General features: G+C 26.5%; 1 protein-coding gene across 2 annotated transcripts in view; it reads right to left on the reverse strand.

The window, feature by feature from the left end:
* Nucleotides 1-17,130, reverse strand: part of LOC107441084 (low-density lipoprotein receptor-related protein megalin) — a 120,748-nt gene that overhangs the window by 49,626 nt on the left and 53,992 nt on the right. For both annotated transcript variants that reach the window (XM_016054231.3, XM_043039085.2), the window contains 19 exons: nt 15,288-15,541; nt 14,074-14,223; nt 13,701-13,991; nt 13,401-13,514; nt 12,378-12,497; nt 12,026-12,265; nt 11,365-11,499; nt 10,988-11,113; nt 10,639-10,770; nt 9,624-9,743; nt 8,406-8,531; nt 6,788-6,990; nt 5,705-5,889; nt 4,657-4,885; nt 3,747-3,924; nt 3,221-3,355; nt 2,326-2,510; nt 989-1,141; nt 441-541 (listed from right to left, as the gene is read on the reverse strand). In XM_016054231.3, the coding sequence (XP_015909717.1) occupies nt 441-541; nt 989-1,141; nt 2,326-2,510; nt 3,221-3,355; nt 3,747-3,924; nt 4,657-4,885; nt 5,705-5,889; nt 6,788-6,990; nt 8,406-8,531; nt 9,624-9,743; nt 10,639-10,770; nt 10,988-11,113; nt 11,365-11,499; nt 12,026-12,265; nt 12,378-12,497; nt 13,401-13,514; nt 13,701-13,991; nt 14,074-14,223; nt 15,288-15,541 (3,177 nt within the window). The remainder of the gene's footprint in view (nt 1-440; nt 542-988; nt 1,142-2,325; nt 2,511-3,220; nt 3,356-3,746; nt 3,925-4,656; nt 4,886-5,704; nt 5,890-6,787; nt 6,991-8,405; nt 8,532-9,623; nt 9,744-10,638; nt 10,771-10,987; nt 11,114-11,364; nt 11,500-12,025; nt 12,266-12,377; nt 12,498-13,400; nt 13,515-13,700; nt 13,992-14,073; nt 14,224-15,287; nt 15,542-17,130) is intronic.

A 17,130-nucleotide genomic window follows, 5' to 3' on the forward strand; every position in this document is an offset into this window, starting at 1 on the left:
AATTTGCAATCTAAATGGGCTATAGGTGGTGTAGAGCAGAACTCTCAATCTGTGGCAATACTTTGAATGTTTTCAACATTAGCGTGTAGAGAGTCATAAAAGAAGGAAGTACGTTAGTTTCTGTCTTGATTTTCAAATAGATTAAAAACTTTCAAGTTATGAAACTATATGGAACTGAAAACTGCATTGAACATAATTCCAAAAGAAAGCATTGTGAAAATTAAAAAAAATATTTGAGACAATTTAATATGAAAAATATCAAGGAAGGGGGAAATATTGTAGTACATTCCTATATAACTGAGAAGAGGAGGAGGAGAGAAGGGTCAAGTCATGGAACCGATCTTGTCCCATGATTATCTTGTTCCGTGACGATCTTGTCCGTGTGTTTGAACGTTGTGATTATGAATACTTTTATCATAAATATTGTTTTAAATACACACCCAGCTTCAGGATCCAATACCATTGACTTTGGCCTGGCAACACCAAGCTCTGTTCCATCATTACTTAATATTACTCTTCTGTATTCTTGTTCTTTATCTACCTGTAAGATAAAACAATATACAATTGCAAATTTTCATTTAGTCATGAAAATTATTAAGTTAAAAATTATAATTCAATAATAATGAGTAATTAATAACAATTATTAAGAAAATAATTCTAATTCAATAGCAATTAATAACTAAACAATTATAATTCGATTATTACAATTTAATAATAGTTATTAAATAAAAATTTAAAAACAATTATTTTATGAATAATTAAAAAGCAATAACAATTGATTGAGTATTAATTCAATAATTATAATTGAATTATTAATTAAATCTTTGAAAAATTGTAATTCAAGGAAAATCATTAATTCATTAATTACAACTTAATAACACATATGAAATTCATTAAGTTCAATAAGTCAATATGAGTAAGTTAAACATTTACTTTACATTGTATTTATTTCAATAACATTTAATGAAAAAATGCATAAAAAACTTACTTTGACCACTTCAAAATTGGAGGCTTTTCTATTTCCTACATACAAGTTTCTGCCAATCCAATCAAAAGCAAGAATGTAGGGAGCTCCCACAAAACCATCAGCAAGAAATTTTGTTTGGTTTCCACCACTTAGAGACACTTTAAATATTGTACCCTAAAACAAAAATATTCTCATAAATATTTGACAAACTGTATTTGACAAACTGTATATAAATATTAGACAAACTGTAACCAGTTTAAATTTATGTATGAACATATGTATAAGTCAATTCAAATACACAAGATATCCTTAAAATATAAGGTAAAATGACAGACTAAAATGGTAAAGAATGAAGTATTGTATAATCCATAATATACATTTTTAATCTTCAGGTAGTAAAGATTTGCATTGCAAAAATATAAGTAAATTCCTCATTTTTTCTGTTTCAATGATAATAAAGAAAATGTATATCGATTAAAAATATCATACAAACAATATTAAATATTAATGCTATTTAGAAATATGAACAGAAAGTCCTTTTTAGACATTTTTTTAAAAAATATATATATGCCATGTAAGGTTTATAAATATTATTTCGCAGTACATGCTTTTAAATTAATGTTTTCAATTCTAAAACTTTTTTTCTTCTAAATTTGCATTTAACAAATTTAAAAAAGAAGAATTTTATGGGATATGACAAATACTGGATCCCAAAAATTAATCAAAAACAAAAATGTACATTTCAACAATTAAGAAAAACAATCAAAAATTTTTTTTTTCAGAATATATTTACATTTTATGAAAGTACTATGAATAAAAAAAAATGACAAATAAAATATTTTAACAAAAAAGGATATTGGTGATACAAATTAGAAAATTAGTTTCCAATGAACAGGAATAATTTCCATCTCATTTAATAACTTTTATGCAAGCTATACTTTTGTAAAGTTATGAAAAAGATTTTACAATGTGGTTCAGATAATGTGTTTAAAATTCAAATGAGACAGAACTGATTTAAGTAAGGTTGTATTTCATAAATATAACATAAAATTTTGTCACAACTACAGAATTTTATTCTATATTCTGACCCTAAAAATAATTTCAACAAGAAAAAATAAGTAAATAAAATGGTAAATATTTACTCTTAATTTAAATGTATAACATGATAATGAAAGTAATTGAAAATATACATGATTTAATTAGAAGTAATTTTAGAAATTTTTTTTTTCAAATGTAGACTCCATTCACTAATTAAAAAAATTTACAAATGATAGGAAATTTTAATTCTGTATTAACTGAAGTCATTAAATGTATTGGAAAAAATAAGATTTTTTTTTTAAAATCAAAAATTAACTTACATTTTCTTTATCTTCCTCTTCTAGCTGGACATAATAAATAATGCCTTCTTTTTTGTCATAATCAAAATCAAAGCCATTTTCAATTCCAATTATTGGTGTGAAATAACCAGTAGTCTTATCACCTGGAGTTAAGCTCATATCAACCAATTGAGTAGATCTCATAAGCATCAAGTATGGATTGTCCACTTAAAAAAAAACACATATTTCAATAAAACTAAACTTAAATGTAAATACAAAAGAAACTTTCAACTTGAAAATACAATAAAGAAGTGCAGTGATAATACAATTAACATAAAAATGATTTAAAAGCTTGAGAAAGTTTAAAGAAATTTGAATGTGATTTCTCATAATTTAAACCAAAAGATGCATTTTATATGCATCAGTTGCAAAACTATGAAATACTAAAACAAGAGCATTGATTGTGTGAAGCCTAAAGAAATTTAAAAGTGATTCTTTATTAATTCAATGAAAAATGCTTTAATAATAAAATGAACTATGCAAATGATGCATTAACATAAAATTACACAACTATAATTATTTTTATTCAAATTTTTGTTTTTATTCGAATACGTAAATAAAAAGTGTATTCAATTTTACATATTTTGTTTATTTTCCTGCTATTTTAATAATTAATTAAAAAAACAGAAGTAGAAATGTACGATTCATTAAGTTCTGCTTAGGTAACCAGGTAAATTATTTGCACCAAACTTTAAAATTAGTTCATTAACAATAAGTACTGCTAACTGAAAAAAATTAGCCAATTTTTGAGACAACAATTCAAGTAACTAGGTTATTTGAAGAAAAAAAACAAAAAACAATCATTGTTATTTCCACCAAAGCAATTCCTGCTGTGAATTTCATTTCAACCTTTAAATAAATGTATATATATATTTACCTGGCACACAGTTTCCTTCTGCTGTTTTAGTATCTCTGCCATAGCCTGGAGGGCATTTGCAAGTGTATCCATTTGAGTGAGAAGGTGATAAAAGACATAAATGACTGCAAGTAGCATTTTCACAAGGGTTTGCAGCTGAAATAAGAAATATGAAACATCATAATCATTGTACTTAAAACCAGTTAGCAAATTTACAATCTTTAATCTTGGATTTAAATATTGGAATTCTGTCTCTCTCTCTTTTTTGTAATTAAGTAACATCATATTATACAGTGATAATTAAATTAAAACACTTGTTGCAAATTATGGACAAGATTTTGGACTTCAATTAAATAAATGATAAGAGAAGAATAAAATATTTATGTTTTTTTTTGTTTCCAAAACTTAAGAAATTTAAAGGCCATGCAAATTAGTCTAATGATTGCATTTTAAAGTATATATCTTCTATCAAAAATATATCATATCATTACATGGTTTAAATATCCTAAAATTGTATAAATTTTATTCTGATTCAATTAAAACTTACACAGTGGCTGAAGAATGGGATGACTAACATGAATGCCAAGAGGCTGGCTGACTAGATGAGATACCACTGTCTGGTTAACACCTTTATATTTATGGCATGATAAAACTCTGTTCAGCTGACGATCTGTCCAGTACAGAGTGTCTTCAAAAATGGTTAATGAATGAGGATGAAGTAGGTACTGAAATAAAATAAAAAATATGGATGAATTAGAAATAAATATACTTAATTACATGCCACAACAGTCCTGAAAAAAAAGCTTAACTTCGCATAAGTAACAAAACTTCAGAAACAAGTTTCACAACTACATTGATTGAATAAAAATAGGGTTTTTTATGAATATTTTCAGTTAATTTCTATTAAATATGATACTTCCGCTGGTTGTTTCAAAATACCATTACTTCTTAGAATTTCAATTGAAATAATTTCGTACTAAGAACCAATCTGAAGATTTAAATGAAGATAATTGAAAAATAAATTATTATTTTTTAAAATCAATTTGAGAATGATGCGTTAATTTACCATTTTAAAATTTTCTATGTACATTAAATTGTTAATTGGATTAAAATCATCTTGAATAAACTGAATAAAGAGGACATCATTTCATCTTTAAAAAATAGTAAATAAGTATATGACTCTCAATTCACTTTTAGAAAATGTTATGATAAAAATATATAATATTATTCAAGAGCTATAAAAATTCAAAAACAACATAGAATATAAAAAATACTTCAACTATTTCTGTATAATATGAGGAAGAAACGTCAGATCAACAAACCAAATTTTTTCAATTTGAAAATTTATAATTATGGATATCAGGCAACAAAAAAAAGTGAAAATCTGTGCATTTGTGGAAAAGGAAAAGTGGCAAAAAATATATTAAATAAAGAAACGAATTTTTATGTGAACTTACATGGTTTCGTGCTAAAACTTGCTGCCGTCCAGACCCATCATAATTGCAGAAATCAATGTAGTCCAACTTGCTGTCAGCAAAATATACTCGTTTGGTGGGAATGTCTATAGTTAAACCATTTGGCCAAAAGATCTTTGTGTGTACAATAGTTCTTCTTAAAGTACCATCCATTCCACAGCTCTCGATTCTAGGGTTTTCTCCCCAATCAGTCCAAAACATTATTCTAGCCCTTTAATTAGAATATTCTACATGTAGTAATCATTACTTGATTATTAGAGTTACTAGAAATGCAATGATTTCAAAATTGAAGATTTAAAAAAAAAAAAAAAAACTAAAATAACAATGGAATTAAAATGATCTTCTCTCTAAAGTCTGAAGTAAGTCTGTGAAAATCAACATATAATAAAATAACTAATTTTCTTACAAAGAATTTGAGATTAAAAATGCTTCTTTTATATCAAAATTTTGATATTCTGAAAAAATCATAATAAAAATTGATATTATCAACAACTGAAAGCATAAAAAAACTGTAACAAAAAAAATATTGATACAGTTTTTGATTTACAAAAATTGGTTTAACACTACTGTTCCTAAAGTATGGGAAACTTTTTGTTATTCACATTGAAAAAATTTATAAAATTTAGCTTTCAAAATGTGCAGCATACAAACTGTTATTGGATAATAATTTCATATCACAAAAAATGCCTTAACAAAATATTTTGTTCAAAAGATTACAAATACACAGAAAATGGTTCTAAACATGTACCTCTTGCAAAAATTAAAAACTAAACTAGTTATTTTGAAAGGTAATTTGAATGCTAAGTGATTTAAACAAGTATACTTAAATTAGAAGACAATAAAGAATCATTTAATAAAATGATTCTACAATGCAGTCAAGCAGTCTGTGTATCTGAAATATTATATTTTCCATGCTGATTTTAGTTACACCTCTTTTTTTTCCTTCTTTTTTCATAATTTTTTTTTAATGAAATAAAATGTGTAAAATCTATTAAAAAAAATTTAAAAAAACTAGAAATTTTAGTTTTACTTTTCACTTGGATCAATGGATAAGCCTCGTGGCTGGCTTATGTTTTCATTTAATAAAACAATATGATGTTCTCCATTAAGAGTGGACACATCTAAAGTTTTGAGACGAGAGTCCACCCAGTAAAGATTTTTGCCAATCCAATCCACAGCTAGGCCTTCCACTAAATCCACTCCACTACCAACAACCTAAAACAAAATATTTATAATTTAGTTCAAAAAACAATAAATCTTAAAAATAAACAGAAAAAATTTTACTCTCATTAGTGTGGCAGTAATACTGTCATATGTCAAAGTCATATCAATATAAACATTTTAACCGAGTTAATCAACCATAATTATTATATAGAACCTAAAAAGCATAACAGGATACTCCTAGTAACACTAGAAACAAGTCGTTTATTTAGGGAAAATTTATTGTTTTTGGAGAAAATGTATTTAGGGGAACAATTAAAGTTTTTTTCTTTAAATTATTAAAAAATTATAAATTCAAAAAATATTAAATTCAAGGCATTATTTAAAATTATTGAAAAGAAATATAAGTAGAACAAGGAGAAATCACCACAAAATTTTAATATACATTATTAAAAACAGAATTTAAAAGAATTTCATTACTGGCAGATAATTTTTTGATATTCCTCTTTATTGGTATTCCAATTTCAAATGAAGAATTATTTTTAATTTCATTTAAGGAATAATTTATTAATCATTTTAATAAAGAAAAAAATTTCAATAGCAAGCTCGTAAATAGAACACATTATTTAAAATTATTGAAACAATTAAAAAGAAATAAAGTAGAAATTCATTATATTGGAAGGGTTAATGCATTGTATAGTATAGTAAATATGAAACAGACTTATATACATTACACATATATTGAATGAGTTATAAACTAATATTTCATACAGTTAGTAAAAATTTTAGGCAATGGAAACGTCAAATTTTTTAGCTGATCAGATTCACTCATGAATTTATCATTAAATTAGTAAATTTATCATGATACTGTATGAAAAATTTCTTTGAAATATATTATTAACTTAATAACAAATAAAACAAAATTATAAAAAATTGTCAAAATAATGCATACTATTTCTGGTTCACCTCCTTTCACAAGGCGGAAGACTTTTTTCAAAACCATGTCAGACCAATAAATAGTGCCAGTTGACATTTCAGATGCAGTAGCAACCACATTCTCAACTCTAACTGGAACTCGTTCTAAAGTTGTTGTATTTAAATTGGCAACCAATATAGATCGGCGATTTGATATAACTAAATAAGCACTTGTCCAGTCTAAAAAATATATACATACATACAATTGTATTCTTAACATGATACATAAACTATTTGAACATATATGTTACAAAAATTTATTTTATTCAATAGAAACAACGCATTAAAGAAATAAATTTCGATATAATAATTATAGTAAATGTTTGCAGCACCATACATTCATAACATTTTAAAAAGAGAATTTTAATATTATGATTCCTATAGACACAATATCAAAAATTTTCCAAAAAGGATAGGATACACTTTCTGCTACCTAGACTAAAGAAGAAAAAAAAACATGAATAAAGCACAGAAATCCACACACTGTAGTTTACAGTGCCATGAACAAGAACCTTCTTCAGTGTCTTAACGCCAAAAGATGGTAGAGAAGTAAAGAGACAAACAGGTGTAAAATGGTTTCACCGCTAGGGACCAAGGAACAATATTGAACAAGATAATAAAAAAAGGGAAATAAATATGTGTTAGGAGATTTGGCAGAAACACCAGAGTGCCATTGATTAAATTAGAATAGACTTCCAAAGGTTGCGAAACTGTGGGATGCTAGAAAAACCATTAACTAAATTATTAGAATTTCTAGGTTATTAGATAACTAAATTATTAGATAAGTGAAGAGCAGTGTAGAATGATTTTGGAGGAAAACTCAAATCTGCGATTAGAAATCCAACTATCAGGCATGAAAGTGGGCAAAAAATGAAAAAAGGTTATTAAAATTTATATATATGCTTTAAATATGAATTATACTTAATTAATCATGATGTTTCATTAGGCAACATTAATATGATTCCAAATTAGATTTTTAACTTTGATATAAAATGACATGTGTGACCAATGAGTTGATTAAATTCCGTTCCTTGTATATATATGTTGAAGCAGGAGATAAATATTTATGCTAGTTATATCTTAAATATTCAATAATAGTCAAATCATCTCTGTGCACAAAAGAAAAACGAAAGCATGATAAATTGCAGCTCCTGCCTTAAACTGTTTGGTTTGAGCTCCAAAATCACAAAAGACTCTTAATAGTTAACAGCAAATAATGAAGTGTTACTGTTCAAACTTGAAATCAGTATTGTCAAGATATATATCCTTTGATTATATATCTATCAACTAGTTTAACTTCCCAAAAATTCAACTATTTTTATGAAGATAAAAAAAGCATAAAACTTCAAAACCTTGCACTTATGAAAAGAGTTTTCAATCAAAAATCATAAAGGGGAATTAACATATACTCAATTTAGTGTGATTTATCAAAATAATTTTTATGCAATATTGATTCAAAATACTAATATTGGAAAGTGATGAATCACCAAATAAAACTTTAGACATTATTAAATATCAATAAGAATAAACAAATAAAATTTAAAAAATATGGAATTAACTTAAAATATCTTAAACAAAATCATCACAAAACTTACTTGTAGCTTTGCATATATGCCTATCAGTTGTAAGTGTATAGCCATCTTGACATAAACATTTATAGGAACCTTTTGTATTAATACATTGCTGACTGCAAGCACCAGGAATAGCACATTCATCAAAGTCTAAAAGCATGTATTTGGAATTAAACACAAATTAAAAAATATCACTAAATGTATTTAGAGAGACAAGTAGGAAATTATATCTTTATAATATGTTGATGTCTTTTCTACTGATGTTAATACATTTTAAATAACAAGGCACCAATGTGATTTTTCACTCCATAATTATTTAATTGCATACTTAAGTTAAAACACAACAATAGTACGAATTTTTCAATAAACATAAAGTTTTAATGGTCTGAAAGTTTTAATTTCAATTAATTAAGTTTTAGTGGTCTACTTTACACCAGGTCCAAGCAATTGTTTGAAGAGGAACTGTTGTATTTTTATATCAAGTACAAAAAAAAAAAATTTTTTTGGTGAAACTTTATTAATTTATTATAATTATTTCATTCATCTTACTTAAATTAATTTTACTCAAATTAATTGTAAATATAATAAAAATAAAAATGATTGAAATAAAATTATTTTTTACCACAAAATTTTCACCTTTGAACACAATAATTAAAAGTGCAATGCTGCTTGACGACGTTGGTCTGTTAAGGGTTAAAGGGTTAAATACTATGAACTTGTTGAATGTGGTTCTATTATTTCATAAAATAACGGAACTAGCGAGCTACAAGTTCTTTGCCACAGTGAAATAAATTGTAAATATGTGTTTATCAATGCCTAATAAAAACAATTTTTAGTACATCTAGTGCTTCTTTAAACTTAATTTTAGATTTTTTTAAAGGTGATTGATTTAGTTACAATAAACAAATAAAATAATTATGAATGAAATAATTAAAGAATAAATTTCCTGAAAGATCAGCCAGACAGGTATGTATTTAAAAGCTCCTTTTTGGCTTACGTTCTTTATAATAAAAACTATAAAACTTATATTTTAACGAGTTAAAAATGAAAGTTTAATGAAAGTTATTAATGAAAGTTCACGTCAATTGAGAAGTTTTCCATCATAGAAACAACTCAACTGACCATTCTATACTGGCATTTAATTTATTATGCATGTTTTGCTTATTCGAGACATTTTTAATCAATATAAAAATTTAAATATTACAAAGAAATGTAAAAATTCCTAGTTGAGGACAAACTTACCAATGCAAGTTTTAGTATCATTCAAAACTTTTCCAAGTGGACAGGTACAAATTGGACCAGAAGGTGTTTCAGAACAATTGTGAGTGCAGCCCATACTTTTTGTGGTACATGTTTCTATAGCTATAAGGGAACATCATAGTATTATTTAAAGTAGATAAATTTTCATTACAGAATTATATACTCTTTAACAAAATGTTAATATCGCATAAATGTAGTAAAGTTTTCTATATATGAATTTATTTTTAATTTACCAAAAGCTATCAAACAGAATAAGCATATTTAAGTATCATAAAAAATAGAAAGGAACTTTAAATAAATAAAAAAAAAATTAATTAAAAGATTGTGTTTAAAAATGACTATTTCGTGAAAAGCCAATTTAGTAACTACAATATTTTTATATACTACTTTACGGGAGAAAAAGTATCAAATAAAATTCTATATAATAATAATATACAGATTTTTTTTTAAACTGTAAGAAAGTTTGTAAAATGTAAGATTTATTATTAATTAATAAACAGATCAGAAAATATAGCACTTGAAAAATACTTAAAGTATATTTAAATGATGAAATGTCAATAACAAAGTATTAATTAAATAAGATTATACTGTTAATAAAAATAAACCTGTTAATATAAATAAAACTATTAATATAATAAAACTATTGATATAAATATGAAAGAAGTAGCAAACTCGACCAAAGCAATTTCAGTTCAAATAACACAGCATATGACTTCTCAAAAATTAATTAATAAATGACCTCCTAATATGCAACAATGAAAAATCTTAATTACCAGCACACAATCTCTATAATTAGTCTATACCTCTAAACAGCAGAAAGTGCATGACATAAAACTCATATGAGTGAAATTATTATTCCGCAGCATCCTCAGAATTATGCAAAAATTTGAAATGAGAGACCAAAAATAATATATTTTTAAAAAAAGGAAAAAAAAAGGATTAAAAAAAAATCTTACATCCAATATTCATTCATTAAAAAATATAAAGCTAGACTTACTGCAACCAGGACCTTCATCTGTGTCACCAGGACAATCTGAATGTTTATCACACACTTTAGTCAAAGGAATGCATCGTCCTGTAACATCTGGACAAGCCCATTCTTCGGTAGGGCAACCTTGCGGAGCAGGTCCTGAGAAAAATACAATATTCAAAAACTACAATCTAATAATATTAAAAAATCTAGCAATAGGTTTTATTCATTTGAACAAATAAATTAATTTAAAAGCTACTAATTTAAAACAAAGTTAATAAAAATATTTTTCTTTGATATTTAATCAAAAGATAATGCTTGGCCTAATTATTTTTTTTCACAATAAAATACTTAATCACTAAATTTTGATCTTTACCACATGCATGTCGATGGTCTTCATCTGACCCATCCCCACAATCATCAGCTCCATCACATATCCAAGATTTAAAAATACATCTGGTGTTGTTGCATTTGAAATGATTTGGTGGGCATTCCACTTCACCTTTATGGCAAAAAAATTTAATCAATGTTACTAAAATTAGAATGATTTAAACAAGATACTAACTAAAGTTACTAGATTAATCAATGTTAATTTCATAATTAATTAATAAAGTTAATGTATATGTTTTTTTATGAAAACTTATAAACAGATGTTGGAAACAATTTTGAACATGGGCATTTTATCTCAAATAAATTTTAAGAAAAATTAAAATTAACAATAACGAATTAATGAACGATAGAATTTCAAATTACCACAAGAACTTGGTTCGTCACTTCCATCTTCACAATCAGCATTGCCATCACAATACCAAGACTTTGGAATACATATACGAGACGTTCGGCACTGGAATGATTTTTCAGAGTCACACTGATCAGGTGCCCTTGATGCTGAAATTATTTATTGTCCATAGTTAAAATCAGATTGAAACTCATTATGCATTGTTAATAAAGTTTACATAATGTAAAGATGTTATCTGGAAAATAACTTGAAGCTTTTGCTCCAATTTAATTTCTAAAATAAAGTAAATAAAGTAAAAAAATCTAATCCACGCATTGATGTAAAATCTAATCCATATATTCAAGCAGTATATAGCAGAGAAAAGTTCTCACAAATTGTCCTTATTAAGTAAATACCAGAGAATCGACAAAGCAATTATTTTTTTTTATTAAAGAGAAAATCAATGAAATCGTAAATAAAAAAACTAATTACAATTACAAAACTAAGTTTCAGATATTGAAGGAAATAAAAATTCTGGAAGGTACAAGGAGAAAAACCATAATAAAAAAAAACTCAAAAAAAATTAGAACTCAAGAGGTCTGTAAAATTAAGAGGAAAAACTAAAAACTAAAGAGGTCCATTAAATTACGGGGGGGGGATTTAAAACTAAAGATCGTTTGATAAACTAGCACTTACGACAATTTTGTTCATCAGAGCTATCTTGGCAATCAGGTACTCCATCGCAATGATAACTTTCGTGAATACATTGTTTCTGATTAGCACATTGAAATTGTGAAGAAGTGCAAGATATAGGAGGACAGCTTTGCTCATCAGATTGATCAAAACAATCGTTGTCACCATCACACACCCAACTCTGGGGAATACAGTGTCCTGACCCTGGACAAGTGAATTGATAATAGGCACAAGTTTTTTCAGCTAGAGGAAAAAATAGAAATATCAATTTAATAATGTTACAAAAAGAATTTCAGGTAAATATAAATCAGCTGTCAAGCACATCCAAATTTTGAAAAACAACCAGAAAACTTACTGCAAAAATCTCCTTCATCGGAACCATCCCCACAATCATTTTCAGAATCACATTTCCAAGACTTAGGAATACATCTTCCATTCTCACAAGGAAACTCTGTTGCTTCACAAGTGACATTAACTGAAAAAAAAGTAAAATTATTATTATAGTGATAAAACATGAGTTTTAAAACAATTCTAAATGCATCCACAGATAATTCTACAATTGTGCATGCTAAACCAAAGCAAAATATGTTTCTATTTAAATGGTCTTATGAAAATTTGATTGGGGTAAACTGATAACATGCTAAAAGATTTAATTCAGGCTCATTGGAAAAAAAATCAAAGAAATAAGGAGATTATATTATGCTGATAAGAAATTTCATGGAAATCTAGGGAAATGCAGATTAACTGAAAAAGAAATTATTTGCTGCTACAGTGCAAAAATGAAGGATTATTGCTAGGAAATGTGGTTTTCTAAAGGCTTTCTAAAGGTTAATTAACAAATTAAAATGCTTTAATGAATTGTTATTTAAATTACAATATAGGAACTTCTTTTTCTTGTCAGGTATGCCCAGAACCAAATCTTTCAAATTATTACCTGTAATGGACATGCCAAGTATGCATGTTATTACCAGAGTTCTAGTTGGAAAATACATTAATAGAACAAAGAATTAATCTGTACAATTAATAGTTTTAAGTTTCAAATTACAAAAATTTAAAAAAATTGATTGTAAAATGTTTTACGCATTTTCAATGGTGATCAAATATTTTGATAAAAAGATCATTAAATTTTGAAAAACTGAAAATTCTAGAATTTCAACTTATAAATAAAAAGATAGGAGGAAAACTAAAACTGCTAATCTCTATAATTTAACATTTACTAAATATTTTTTAGTAAGTCATCATTTAGTTTACAGTACCATAAGTTTGAAAATTTATTTAATGAATTTCATTAAAGTACAGTACATTGAAGTGAACTGTTTTTTATAATTTGATACATAGTTAACAGCATCAGAAATATATATGTAAAAACGTTACTCACCACAACCCATTTCATCAGAATAGTCTCCGCAATCATTATCTGAATCACATCTAAATGATTGTGGTATGCAACGCCCACTACTGCAAGAGAATTCTCGAGATCCACAGGTGCTTTCTGATAAAAAAAATAAATCAATAAATGAAGGAATCAAACTCAATAGAAGATATAAAAACAAACAAATTATTTGAGAACATTTACTTAGTATTTAAACAAACAAAAAAAAACAAAAAAACAAGTGGAGCTCCACACATAAGAGAAACAAAAACTTTATAACAAAATCAATGCAAATAAGTATCTTACTGGAACAATTTTGCATTTCATCAGAATTATCTAAGCAATCGTCATCGCCATCACAAACCCAAGTTTTAGGAATGCACCTTTGATTGTCACACGTGAAGTCCCAAGAATTGGGACAAGCTTGTACAGGTGGTTCTGCATCCGGATCGGCTTGGCAAGTTTTATTATCATTATATAACCGCTCACCATATGGACATCCACACTGAACCTGAAGACCTATTTCAGTGAAATTTGATGGCACAGGAAAGCAGAATTTCTGGCAGCCGCCATTGTTGTGCAAACAAGGATGACGATCTAATGAGAAAATAAAATTTTCTGTTGAAGATGATCATATTAAACTGAATTTTCACAATTGAGAACATTTTGTTACACTTACTATCAAGCTTTTGATTTGCTTTGCTGAATACTTTAATACCATATAATCTACTACCTTCTTCAACAGTTGCAACAATATCTTCACCAACTCCTGTTTCTTTATGCATTCTTAATATTGCATCCAATCTCCAATCAGTCACATACAGCATGTCTGTAAATGACAAACAAGAAAATTTAAATGTTATTGTGTGTTTATTTCTCTGTAACATTTTAGCAACATAAAAAAATATTAAAGCTAAAGTAAGAAAATCAAAATCAACAATATTTTATAAGCAGAAGATTTTTACTATAGTATAGTCTAAAGGTGAAAGAGGAAGATAAGTAAAATACTTTCAATATTCAATTTAATAAATATTATCGGTAGTGTTTTAGATAAATAGTTAATCTGTACAGATAAATAGAATCTGTAGGTGAAGTGATAGAACAGAATAGAATGTGAGGGTTTAGCAAGATATCAATGCCCCAAAATAACAAATTTCAGCAAGTGATTTCTGAACGGTTAGTTATGCCAAATCTTATGGTTGAATTTTTTTTCAAAATGTACCTTTATAAAATAACAGATCTTTCCAGTTTTTCTGAGATGCATGCTAAATGTTTTGATAAATAAGGGTGTTCTCTGGCATTTACAAAAGAAAAAGAAAAACTAAGTTGGAATTTTCTTTTTTTAGTGATTTCTTTCTTAACTCTATGGCTAATTAGTATCCATGTCTATCGACATTTCAAATGAAAATAAACTGTCAAAGTAAATAAATTATTCTTTTTATACAAACCACACATACATCTACAATATCAATTTTTTATGCATTTGCACAAAATGTAGTAAGAATGTAAAATAAGCATTTCCAATATGTTTTTTCAGAAAGCATGTTTAATAGCCAAACCATTAAGATCAATCTTTTTAAAATTTTATTACTTGTAAATGTCACTTACAAAATTATTACTAACTTTTTATACTGCATTGTTGCTATGTGATAAAATGAAAACTAAAGTGATTTTCTAACAGTTAAGAATTGTAAAATAAATAATAAAAAGTTAAATTTTAAATATCAAAAAAATAATAGCACTGAATACAGTAAAAACAAGTACACAAATAAATAGACAGCCATTTCACTTCCTTAATAAAGCACCTTCTTCATAGACAAAACGCAGAATCATTTTAAATTTCAACATCGAAGAAGGTGCTTCATTTAGAAGCAACCATTTTTATTAACATACCATGATGAATAACCAAAGAGAAAGGATGTTTAATGCGAGGAGAGCTTATTGTTTGCACATCATCTCCGTTCAAATCTGCATGTTGTATATGATCGAGGAGTGCATCACACCAGTACAATCTGTCCTTTTCATAATCGATTGCTAAGCCATTGGGCCATCCGAGTAAGACACCTCTAAACACCATTAAATTAGATCCATCTAAATAAGCTCTGCTGATATTAGCTGGGCGATCCCATTCAGAATAGAATACATAACTGAAAAATAATATTTGCATATAATACAACCACAAAATAACATAGTTAAAATAACTGGAAAATAGTATTGAAATATGTAAATGAGAAATTTCGAAGAACATATATTTCCGAATCTAAGCACACCCGTGTATAAGCTGACAGTATAACTGGAAAATAGTATTGAAATATGTAAAGGAGACATTTAGAAGAAACATATACTTCCGAATATAAGCATACCTGTGTATAAGTCAACTGTATAACTGAAAAATAATATTTGCCTATAATACGACCACAAAATAACATAGTTAATATAACTGGAAAATAGTATTGAAATATGTAAAGGAGAAATTTAGAAGAAACATATATTTCCGAATATAAGCACACATGTGTATAAGCTGATGAGTACTCAATTTGTAAAGTCACACAAAATTCAAAATTTGTATAAGTAGTCGGCATAAGAAAGATAAAGTATGCTATGCTGGGAAATAAAAAATTTACCCCTTCTCTTACAGTAATAGTTGCACAGCGGATAAAAGTAAGGACCTTCCAAATTCCTAATTAGAAGATTAAAAAAATAATAGTATGCTTTTCAAATTGTATTTTTTATGTGTTTCTTTTTAAATTTTCATATTCTGTTTCCAACTATAGTTTCAGCATTCTGTTTTAAACTATAATTTTATGTATTTGTATGTACCTTTTGGAATATTTACTGATTATCACTAATGTTTGATAAAAGTACTATTTCTTTTGGCGATGCCCTCCTGGAATTTTTCAACGTTAGTGGATCGGATAATAATCTCCCACTTTAGCTTCTGAAAGTTTTCTAAAAATTCTCAGCTTATGTTTGGAAATATATGCAATGTGAGAAAAATCTAAAATTTGTAATTGAGAAAAAACGAAATCTAGGAAAGAGTTTATCAAGTAAAAAAATAATTAAGAAATGAAACTTAAAAAAATCATTTATTAACAAAATTTTAAATAAAAACATTGAAGCAAAAACAGGAAGATTGATAGAAATTATAATAGAATAAAAAAACACTATGCAATACCCTAAGAACAAAAGATACATCAGTATTAAAAAAGTATGACAACAATGTATAAGGGCATAAATGATGTATTTCGAAGAGACAGACGATCATTTTAGTACTATCAGAAGTACCATCATGAGTACCAATAAACAAAATGCATAATTTTATTATAAGTATTGAGACATTAGCTGTCAAAGTACTTGTGATGTTCCTTGCAACAGTATTGAAATCATCTTTTGTCCCTACGATCCATTGTGCTTTTACACATTAATGTTTTATTTTATTAAAATATAAAATAGTAATTAAAGAATGGTGATAGTACTTTTAATTTTAAATTAAAATTCAATAATACTACAACTAATATTAATAGAATAATATCATACTTGGTGGACTGACATAATCTGTCACAGAACTAATTATAGTATTGACACATTTTGCCTTAACTGCATAATTAGTGATTTTAGATATTAATATTCTAATTCATTAATAGTAGTAATAGTACAGTGATAATACTTTTAATTTCAAACTAATGACATATACTTTTAATTTTAAACTGTAAATACATCTGGTATATATATATAT

The sequence above is a fragment of the Parasteatoda tepidariorum genome, chromosome 1, assembly GCF_043381705.1.
Source record: "Parasteatoda tepidariorum isolate YZ-2023 chromosome 1, CAS_Ptep_4.0, whole genome shotgun sequence".
NCBI lineage: Eukaryota > Metazoa > Arthropoda > Arachnida > Araneae > Theridiidae > Parasteatoda > Parasteatoda tepidariorum.